Genomic DNA, 10,246 nt, shown 5'->3' on the forward strand with positions numbered 1-10,246 from the left:
GACGGACTGACGGACGGACTTACTGGCAGACATGCAGGCGGCCCGGCTCTAGCCCAGGCGCGGGACTCGGGCGCAGCCATGGAGCAGCGACTGCGCGCTCTAGAGCAGCTGGTTCGGGGCGAGGCCGGCAGCGACCCGGGACTCGACGGCCTCCTCGACCTGCTCTTGGGGCTGCACCACGAGCTCAGCAGCGCCCCCCTGCGCCGGGAGCGCAATGTGGCGCAGTTCCTGAGCTGGGGTAAGTGGCCATGGCCGAACGGGGGTGGGAGTTAGGAACCTGGCTCCCGGACCTCTGCGCGCTCTGCCTCCTCACAGTCTCCCACAGGGACGCAGCAGCCCTAGAAACTACTCACATCGCTGTGGGCTCTCACGCCTGCCACTCGACCCTGCGGCCCGCACACCCACCTGCACACGCCCCTTCCCACTCCGGGAGCCCTGGCATCTCCTGTGTGACACACACAGACAGACACACACAAACTTACTTCCAGATTGTAGATCCCAGACGTATGTGTCCAGTATACTCCTCAACAACGTCATGTACAGGATTTTCCAGTTCTAGACCACATCTCGTGCCCCACGCAGAACACACACAGACACACACACACACAGACACACACACACACATACACAGAACCCCCTGAGTGTCACACAGACTTACAGTCTGCCTCAGTCCTTACTGACACAGAGACCCAGAGACAAGGTCCAGGGGAGCTCTCACTTCCCCTCTGCAGGCCATTAGGCCCCTCCAGCTCTGCTATAGCTAACTCGTGGATCTCTAGGTGCTGTCTTTTGCAGACAGCTCCACACCCTGCACACAAGTCCACCCCAACCTGGACTGGGAGCCAACCTCGGCCCTTTTGTGCAAGCTCCTGGCCTGGCTTCCTGACAGGGCCAGGGAGGGGTCCTGGCTGGAGGTGGGTCTGCACCCTTTCCTGGTTGACTCATCTCAGTCACTGGGAGTGGCTGGCCCAGAGTGACCCAGAACCCAGCGTGGGCACTGGTGCCAGCCCAAGGGTTCCCTGGTCTCACCTGGCTGGGCCTTGTGGGGAGGACACAGGTATCTGGCCTGGAGGGTGGGGTGAGGTGGGTTGTTTGCCCACTAGGCAACTAGTGTTCCTGGCACTACTGAGCTGTGGGCAGGCCCAAGGCTCAGCCTGGCATGGTTGGGAACCAAGCCACCAGATTGGCCAGCAAGTTGGCCCCTAGCCCTAGGATGAGGACAGTCAGAAGCCCTGCCCTTATTATCTGCCTGTCTTCTTGGGACTCCTGTGTGTTATGTTATTATGTATGTATGTCTGTGTTGTCACCCCCATTCCCTGTAATGTCCACACCCACGTGTTTGCACACACGTGTGTGCTCCTCCCTGCCTGCCTCTGGCACCTCTGCCTGGGACCCCACTGTGGGGGATGTTGTTGACATCTCCTGAGGTAACTCCTAGGGCGTGACTCACTCCTCTCCTGCCCCAACTTGTCCCTGCTCCTTCCCAGAGCCCTTATCCCCTGTGGCAAGGCAGGAGGCCTGGATCCTCCTGGTTCTGGGCCCCAGGTCTTGACCCATCTGACTGGTGGGTCACTGTCCTGGTCTCATTTTCTCCCTGGAAGCCTGTGGCTGCTCCTCCCCCATCTCATACTCAGACCTGGGAAAGAAACAATTAATATCTGTAATGAGGTTTCCACACCACCCCCGCTGCGGGGGTTCTGCCTGATAAACCTGTGGAGCAGCTCTGTTCTACCCACAGGCCCGCCCAGCTGAAAGACAGTTTACCTCCTGGTGAGGGGAAACTGAGGCAGGGTGCCAGACCATAGCTGCCCCAGTCCTCACTGGCCATTACTGCCTCTCTCTTTCCCTAAGAATTCCTTTCCCCCTGGCCTGTGGCAACTTTAGACCTGGGAAGGGCTGGGAGTGGCTGGAGATGCCCTTTGTGAAGGTTTCAGAGACTGTGATGCAAGAAGAGGCTCTTGGCCAGGCAAAAGAAAGGGAGCCAGGGTACTGAGTGGCAGGGCTGTCAGGCCTGGAGGGGATCCTGAGTGTTTATACCCTCAGGTGCTGGCATCAGGCACCAGACAAAGGTTTTTGGCTCTGTTTTAGAGCCTTGGGAACACCCAGGCAGAATGGTTTTATGCCTCCAGACCAGGGGCTCCACCTGGGGAGCACAGAGCCTGTCCCCCAGAGCCCTGAAGGACCACTGTCCTCCCTGTCCTCTGGGAATTCCCCTGGCCTCACCTCCAGTCAGGTACCTCTGCACCTACAGGGTCCTGGGACCCAGGCCCACAACTCCTAAATGGCAGAGAAGCCTCTCTGGGGACAAGGAATGTCACCTATCCAGTTTCCCAAGACAGGCCCTGGCCTGGCCCTTTTAGGGGCCAAGAACTGGGGTGGGGGGCATTGCACCATTCTCATCTTCTTCGGGGTGACCTGATCAAGCCCCAGGCTGAGGAAGACTACAAGTCCCATCAGCCCCTGGGATGGAAGCTGCATGGACTCTGGAGATAGATAGGGTCTAGTGAGGTTGGGGGCCAGAACCCTCACCTTCCACAGCTCCAGCTCATAGCTGAATGGGCTCCACCTATTAGCCCCCTTGCCAGGCCATCCCTGGGGAGGCCTCCCTGTTCTGTGGTTCCTGGCTTTGCCAAGGTGAGAGAGGGATTTGGGGCCCTCACTTGAGTGCTCTGAGCCCCAACTCTGTTCCCTCAGCCACCCCCTTCGTAAAAAAGGTGAAAGAGCTACGCCTACAGAGAGATGACTTTGAGATCTTGAAGGTGATTGGCCGAGGGGCCTTCGGGGAGGTGAGCAAAGGGCCTGGGGCAGGTGTCGAGGAAGGGGGTTAGTGCCTGGCTTAGGCTCACTCAAGTCCTAATGTGGCCTCAGGTCGCCGTGGTGAGACAGAGAGACAATGGACAGATTTTTGCCATGAAAATGCTGCACAAATGGGAGATGCTGAAGAGGGCTGAGGTCAGTTCGGGGTCTGGTGGGACTTGGGTATCGTGCATATGATGTGGGGAGTACGCTGCTAGCAAGGTATATAAGACAACAGGGCATGGCAGGACATCAGGCAAAGAAGGCCATCCTTGTCAGTCACCCATCTCCTAGCCCTTCCTTGAAAGAGTTGGGTTATTCCCATTCTCTTTTTTGTTTGTTTGGGTTTTTTTGTTTTGTTAGTTTGTTAGAGACAGGGCCTTGCTATGTAGTCCAGGCTGACCTTGAACTCTAGCTGACTTCACCTTGAATTTATGGTGATCCTCCTGCTTCAGCCTTCTGAGTGCTGGGATTACATGTGCCACCACACCTAGCTCCTATTTTCTTTATGGTAAACTGAGGCCCAGAGCTGTAAAACACAGGCTTGGGCTCACCCAGAGCTAGCCTGGAGCAGAGCACCCTCCATCAGTCCACTGGCTTAGGAGTCCTCATTCTCTGAGCTGGCCAGGGGTTTCTAGGCTCTGATCCCACCTGCCCCACTCTCTTTCAAACCCATTGCAGACGGCCTGTTTCCGGGAGGAACGAGATGTGCTGGTGAAGGGGGACAGTCGTTGGGTGACCACTCTGCACTACGCCTTCCAAGATGAGGAATATCTGGTGAGGATATTCAGCAGGGTGGGGAGGAGCTTGCCTGGAGACAAGGGGAAGGCTGTTAGGGGCAGAGGCACTGGGTTCCCCTGGGATCTAGAGGGCCCCCATTTCCCACCAGCTGCTAGGCCTGGCATCTCCTGCTTGAGCTCTGGCTGGAAGCTAGCCACCCCAGAGCTGTTGGGGACCCCCCCTGCAGCGTTCCAGAGCCCCACAGGGCCACCATGAGGTGGACAGGTAGGTGCTCCTTTCCCCACAGTCTGATTCTTGTCCCCACCCGCTACCCTTTAGTACCTGGTGATGGACTACTACGCTGGTGGAGACCTCCTCACACTGCTGAGCCGCTTTGAGGACCGTCTCCCACCTGAGCTGGCCCAGTTCTACCTGGCCGAGATGGTGTTGGCCATCGACTCACTGCACCAGCTGGGCTATGTCCATAGGTGGGCCTCCAAAGCCTCTGCTGCCCAGCTAGCCCATGCTGACTGCTCTAGATATGGCTATTTGCTGAGTACTCTCTATATGCCCACCCCTGTGCGGGGAACTCTTATGTGTGCTTCTCAACTCTCCTTTCAAAAGATCTCATGTGGGGCCGGGGATTTAGCTCAGTGGTTCTGCCACCTACCTCGCAAGTGCAAGGACCCAAGTTCAATCCTCAGTACCAAAAATATAAAAATAAAAATAAAAATAAAAAGATCTCATGTGGTGAGGGCTGCCAATGTACCCACTTTACAGATGAGAAAATCAGGACTTAGCACAGGTAAGCAAGCCCTGGCTTAGGACAGCCTAGCTAGTTGGAGCCAAGGTCTACATGGGTGAAATCTGACTCCGTGTCTCCTGCAGCACACTCTTCAGCCCATAAGGTCCTTATGGATCCTTTCTACCAGTCTAGCTTCCTCCTTCTTTCTCCTGGCTAGCAGCCTGTTCTTACTTTTATATGCATGCAAACACATGGCTCACGTGGGCACACAGAAATTGTGTACATCTAGGAATATGCCCTTTATTTATTTATTTTTTAACCGGGAATCAAATTCAGGTCCGTGCGCTTGTGAGGCGGCCACACTGAGCTAAATCCCCCAGCCCTCTGCCCTCATTTTTTGGAGACATGGTCTTGCTTGTGTATGCTAAACTGACCTCAAACCCTGCAGCGATCCTCCTGCCACAGCCTCTCAAGTGCTAGGATTACAGGCATGCGCTAACATGCCCTGTTGGACACATGCCTAAATGTACATCTTCATGCAAGGTCAAGTCCCTCATCTCCCTCCCCTCCCCCAGAGATGTCAAGCCAGATAACATCCTACTGGACATGAATGGGCACATCCGCCTGGCTGATTTTGGCTCCTGTCTGCGACTCAACAATAGTGGCATGGTGAGGACCTCACCTAAAAAGGGAGCCAAGAACACCAGACAGGCCAAGCTGTCCGGGGGATGAAGGCACCCAGGCTAGCAGAGGGAGCATTGGGTCCCAAGAGGCAGTACTGGAGCAGTCCTGACCCTGGGAAGTGGAGGTGCCAGGCTTGACGTGCAACACCACTGCCCACAGGTGGATTCATCAGTGGCAGTAGGGACACCAGACTACATCTCCCCTGAGATCCTGCAGGCCATGGAGGAGGGTCAGGGCCACTATGGCCCACAGTGTGACTGGTGGTCGCTGGGAGTCTGTGCCTACGAGCTCCTCTTTGGGGAAACACCTTTCTACGCAGAATCCCTGGTGGAAACCTACGGCAAGATCATGAACCACGAGGTCTGGCCACTGGCTTAGGAGGGCAGCAGGGGCCCCCCACATATGTGCGGCTAGAGATATCAGCATGCCAATGTGGGGCCCCAGCTGATTGATTACGTGTTCTCTGCCCTGACCTGCAGGACCATTTGCAGTTCCCCTCTGACATGCCTGATGTGCCAGCCAGTGCCCAGGACCTGATCCGCCAGCTGCTGTGCCGCCAAGAGGAGCGGCTGGGCCGTGGTGGACTGGATGACTTCCGGAACCATCCCTTCTTTGAGGGTGTGGACTGGGAGCAGCTGGCATCCAGCACTGCCCCCTACATCCCTGAGCTTCAAGGGCCTGTGGACACCTCCAACTTCGATGTTGATGATGACACCCTCAACCATCCTGTGAGTGGCAGATGCCACTGCAGCAGGGTGTCACCCTGCTCCTCATGGACTCTAGGAACCTCCAGAAGTCCCTAGAGCAAGTTTCTGGGCTGGGGTGAGGCCTTTGGACCCCAGGGGCTTGTGAGAATTGTGGTTCATCTGGCCTGCAGTGAGCAAGGCTGTAACTAAGTAAAGGCTCTCTGACTCTAGAAGTCATCCTTTTAACTAGAATTCATGTAAGGAAGAGAACTCCCAGCAGCCCCTGGGTGTCCATAATCTCAAAGACTCTGTAAAGTTGTGGTCATTTTGGTAGGGCCTATGTTGTCTTCCTGGGTTCACATGTGAGCAGGAGAAGGCTGTCAGTCCCATCCCCGGGGGCTACTGCTTGTTTGGCGTGCTTTGTTTTGGAGGGGGTTGTTTTTTTTTTTTTTTTTTGAGACAGGGTCTTGCTATGTAGTTCAGGCTGGCCTTGAATTCATGCTGATCTTCCTGCCTCAGCCTGTTTTCTTGAGCCTCAGCCTGGAGCTGTACCTACTGGCTCTGACTGTCTTTATCTCTCCTGCAGGATACCTTGCCACCACCCTCCCATGGGTCCTTCTCTGGCCACCACCTGCCATTCATAGGCTTCACCTATACCTCTGGGCGGTGAGTCTAGCCCTCACACCTGCTGGGAAGTGGGACTATAGCCCATCAGTAGCTCGGGAAAGGGAACAGAATGGTTTCCTGGAGCCTCATGTTATCAGTGTCCTGGAGAAGCCATGGCTGTTCCTCTGGGCCACATTCCAGCATGGGGCCCTCACAGCACCCTGCACTGTAGGTTTCAAAGGCACTCTGCTAGGCGTGGTGGTGCACGCCTGTAATCCCAGTACTCGGGAGGCTGAGGCATGAGGATTGCTGCAAGTTTGAGGCCAGCCTCAGCTACATAGTTCAAGGTCAGCCTGAACTGCATAGTTAGACCCCCATCTCCAAAAAATAAAATAAAACAAAACAAAAAAACAAAGGCACTGGACCTGAAGTATAAAGGGCTTCTACTGCCCTAAACCTCATTGTATGCCTCTATAAAATGGGCAGGAGGATCACTTGGTCCCATTTGTGCTGCCTGCCTGGGATGGAAGCAAGGGCCTGGGGTGGAGTGCTGAGATGGGGTGGGAGGTGTGTGCTCTGAACAGCCCTTATCCAAGGGCCACTGCACTGGACCTCTCGACAGGCCTTGGGAGAGGCTATTACCTCCATTGTCCTACGAGGAAACTGAGGCTCAGACATTGTAGGTGACTCTCCAAGGTCACACTGCTTGTGAGGCCAGGGTGGTCCAGGCTGTCCTGAAGGCAGGGTCTTGGTTTGATCTTTTTCTCTCCCTGGAACAGAGTCCAGCCCTAGTCCTGCAGCTGGGACAGGGTAGGAGCTCTTGAATGAATAAATGATTGGATGCAGGAGGAGAGATGAGGCTCGTGGGGGTGGGTTTCTCCCAACTTGTGTTGTTCCTGCCTTCCCCCGACCTCAGTCCTGAGAGCAGTTCTGAGGTAGCGGCTGCCCGGGAGTGGAAGCTCCGCTGCTGGGAGGAGGAGAAGGTGGAGCTGAGCTGGGAATGCCAAGGTATAAGGGCATCTGGGCCTGGGCTGTGTGTGGGAGCCCTGGGACTACTACTGCAGGCCTGGCTACTCACTCAGGGGACCCCTCAGACCACCAGGAGCTGGCACGGCTGCAGAAGGAAGTGGAAACTCTGAGGGAGAGGCTGGCAGGTAACCCCCATCCTGGCATAGCCCATGCCAAGTCCTCTCTAGTCCCCAGTCCTGTCCCTCCTCTGTATGTGGTCTATGACCTTGAGAAGGAGGCTTTGAACCTTGTGGAAAGTGGGCCATGGAGAAGGTTCTGTGAGATGCTGCATGTGGAGGACCCAGCTGAGGCGGGGTGGTCAGTATGCATGGGTCTCAGTGACACTTTCTGGCAGAGATGCTGAGGGACAGCAAGGCCTCCTTGTCCCAGAGGGATGAGTCCCCTGCTGATAGCCCAGGCCAAGTCAGTGACCTACAGCTGGAGAAGAGCCAGCTTCAGCAGGTAAGGACCAGCTCCTCAGGTAAGGGAGGTGGGTGGCCCAGGACTCCATGCCACAGAGACGTGCCCTGACCATGGCTTGTCCTCCGTATCCTGGATGCCCAGGAGCTGGCTGAGGTCCAGGCAGGGCTGCAGGCACAGGCACAGGAGCTGTGTCGAGCCCAGAGTCTTCAGGAGGAGCTGCTGCTGAGGCTGCGGGAGGCTCAGGAGAAAGAGGCAGCCACAACCAGCCAGATCCAGGCCCTGAGCTCCCAGCTGGAGGAAGTCTGGAATGTCAGGAAGGAGGTTAGTGGTGGGAGTGGGAGGAGAGGGGCAGCACCTGTGACCCCCAGTATGGCTGGAGGAGGCCTGAGGTGCTGAATTTATTTATGTGATACCACATGCCCTTGCACCTCCCATGTGGTTGGTGGAGACTGACCCAAGATGTTACGTCTGGAAAAGGGCGCACTGTGGCTGTCAAGTCCTGCAAGTCTGTGGCAAGGTGGGGCAGAAGGGTTGGGGTGGCAAAGTCCACACTGGCCTGCCTTGGTACTTTGTCACAGCTGGAGAACCAGGTGGCCTTCCTGAGCCAGGAGTTAACGAGGCTCCAGGGACAAGAGCGAAGTCTTGAGAAGGACTCCTCCCAGACCAAGGTAGTGAGGTCTCGCCCCCCTAGCAGGAGGTGTCCCCCTCAGCCTGATCCCCTGAAGACCCCAAGGCCAAGCCTGTATCCTTGCATGGGGTGGTTTGTTGGGCCGTGCCCTGACCCCTCTACACATCCTCAAGACTGACCATGTGGCCCCTGAGACCAACGGCCCTGGATCATCCGAAGTGGGGGCTCATGAGGCCCAGCTCATCAAGGAGGTGGCCGCCCTGCGGGAACAGCTGGAACAGGCTTGCCGCTGTGGGTAAGCAGGCAGCAGGGCTGGCCTGATGGAGCCAGAGAGGCTGGGCTGCACTGCAACCACCACCGCCACCATTATTTCATGACCTCAGCCTTTTGCTCCTCAGGCCCAGTGGGAAGGAGGAGGCTCTGTGCCAGTTGCGGGAGGAGAACCAGAGGCTGAGCCGGGAGCAGGAGCGGGTGAGTAGGATGGATGGCAGAGCCCTGGTGATGCACAGGTAGAGGGCTGGCAGGGTGAGTAGCAGAGATGCTGGGGTCCTGGACAGCTGGAGCAGGTGAGAAGGGTAGAGACACATGTGGGGCTCAGGGCGATGGCGTACCTGTAGGGAGTCTGGCAGGGTTGGGGCCCTAGCAGATGGCCCAGCTGCAGGGTCACCTTGGCACTGAGCCCTCCTTCTACCTGGCCCCCAGCTGGCTGAAGAGCTGGAGCAGGAGCTGCAGAGTAAGCAGCGTCTAGAAGGCGAGCGGCGGGAGACTGAGAGCAACTGGGAGGCCCAGATCACCGACATCCTCAGCTGGTGGGTACTACCAGGCTGGGGAGGGTCCCTGGGTGAGTCCGAGTGCCTGGCCCTTGACTGTGAGCCCCTTCCCAATCAGGGTGAATGATGAGAAGGTCTCGAGAGGCTACTTGCAGGCCCTGGCCACCAAGATGGCTGAGGAGCTGGAGTCCTTACGGAATGTGGGCACCCAAACAATCACCACCCGGCCTCTGGTGAGCCCCAGATTTGCCCCAGGGTGGGGGTGGGAGGCTGGAAGAGCTGAGCCTGGGGAGCAGCGTGCACCAGTGGAAGGGAGTATCCTAGGCACTCAGGTCCAGAGGGCATCTTATGGGGGCACCTTGTGGCCACCAGGACCACCAGTGGAAGGCGCGGCGTCTGCAGAAAATGGAGGCCTCAGCACGGCTGGAGCTACAGTCAGCGCTGGATGCTGAGATCCGAGCCAAGCAAGGGCTGCAGGAGCGGCTGACGCAGGTGCAGGAGGCCCAGCTGCAGGCTGAGCGGTGAGGCTGACGGCCTGTGCTCTGGGCCTGGGTCCCATGCCAAGGCCCATGGTGAGCCCTTGTCCCCTCCCCCACAGGCGCCTGGAGGAGGCTGAGAAGCAGAACCAGGCCCTGCAGCAGGAGCTGGCTGCACTACGGGAGGAGCTGCGGGGCCGTGGGCCAGGAGGTGAGTGGCCAGTGCTCCTAACCCAGGGCCAGTGCCCTGCCCCAGCCTTGCTCTGCATCGTGTCTCAGCGTCTGTTACTCACCACTTATGGAGCACCTGTTGTGTGCCAGGCCTCCTGCCCCATAGTTGTGGTCACTTCCATATTCACTGAGGCCCCAGCCCAGGGACTTCACCCTGAGTGACCCATGTTTCTGTTTGCAGACGCCAAGCCCTCCAACTCCCTCATCCCCTTCCTGTCCTTCCGGAGCACAGAGGTAAGAGTCAGGTGGAGGGGTTGGCTGGGGAGGAGTCATGGGGAGCAGCACAGGGACTTTCACTTTGCCCTTCCCTCTCTCATCCTCAGAAGGATTCTGCTAAGGACTCTGGCATCTCAGGAGACACCCCAAGGCCTGGGGCAGAGCCAGAGCTGAAGCCAGAGGGCCGCCGCAGCCTGCGCATGGGGGTGAGGACAGGCAGGGGCTGATATAGCTGCCTATGTATATATATATATATA

The 10,246-nt window shown here is 57.3% G+C and overlaps 1 protein-coding gene across 2 annotated transcripts in view; it reads left to right on the top strand.

Annotated features, from left to right (window-relative positions):
• The first annotated feature begins 6 nt into the window (after positions 1-6).
• Positions 7-10,246, top strand: part of Cdc42bpg (CDC42 binding protein kinase gamma) — an 18,815-nt gene continuing 8,575 nt past the window's right edge. For both annotated transcript variants that reach the window (XM_010636035.3, XM_010636036.3), the window contains exons 1-22: positions 7-238; positions 2,695-2,786; positions 2,869-2,952; positions 3,478-3,573; positions 3,856-4,004; positions 4,837-4,930; positions 5,105-5,305; positions 5,425-5,673; positions 6,218-6,297; positions 7,154-7,245; positions 7,332-7,391; positions 7,601-7,707; positions 7,810-7,989; positions 8,247-8,336; positions 8,470-8,591; positions 8,695-8,767; positions 8,999-9,105; positions 9,185-9,299; positions 9,439-9,587; positions 9,665-9,753; positions 9,955-10,007; positions 10,097-10,195. In XM_010636035.3, the coding sequence (XP_010634337.1) occupies positions 79-238; positions 2,695-2,786; positions 2,869-2,952; positions 3,478-3,573; positions 3,856-4,004; positions 4,837-4,930; positions 5,105-5,305; positions 5,425-5,673; positions 6,218-6,297; positions 7,154-7,245; positions 7,332-7,391; positions 7,601-7,707; positions 7,810-7,989; positions 8,247-8,336; positions 8,470-8,591; positions 8,695-8,767; positions 8,999-9,105; positions 9,185-9,299; positions 9,439-9,587; positions 9,665-9,753; positions 9,955-10,007; positions 10,097-10,195 (2,541 nt within the window). In that variant the 5' untranslated portion in view covers positions 7-78. The remainder of the gene's footprint in view (positions 239-2,694; positions 2,787-2,868; positions 2,953-3,477; positions 3,574-3,855; positions 4,005-4,836; positions 4,931-5,104; positions 5,306-5,424; positions 5,674-6,217; positions 6,298-7,153; positions 7,246-7,331; positions 7,392-7,600; positions 7,708-7,809; positions 7,990-8,246; positions 8,337-8,469; positions 8,592-8,694; positions 8,768-8,998; positions 9,106-9,184; positions 9,300-9,438; positions 9,588-9,664; positions 9,754-9,954; positions 10,008-10,096; positions 10,196-10,246) is intronic.

The sequence above is a fragment of the Fukomys damarensis genome, unplaced genomic scaffold (genome assembly GCF_012274545.1).
Source record: "Fukomys damarensis isolate Sample0158 unplaced genomic scaffold, DMR_v1.0_HiC HiC_scaffold_27, whole genome shotgun sequence".
In the NCBI taxonomy this organism is placed as follows: Eukaryota; Metazoa; Chordata; class Mammalia; order Rodentia; family Bathyergidae; genus Fukomys; species Fukomys damarensis.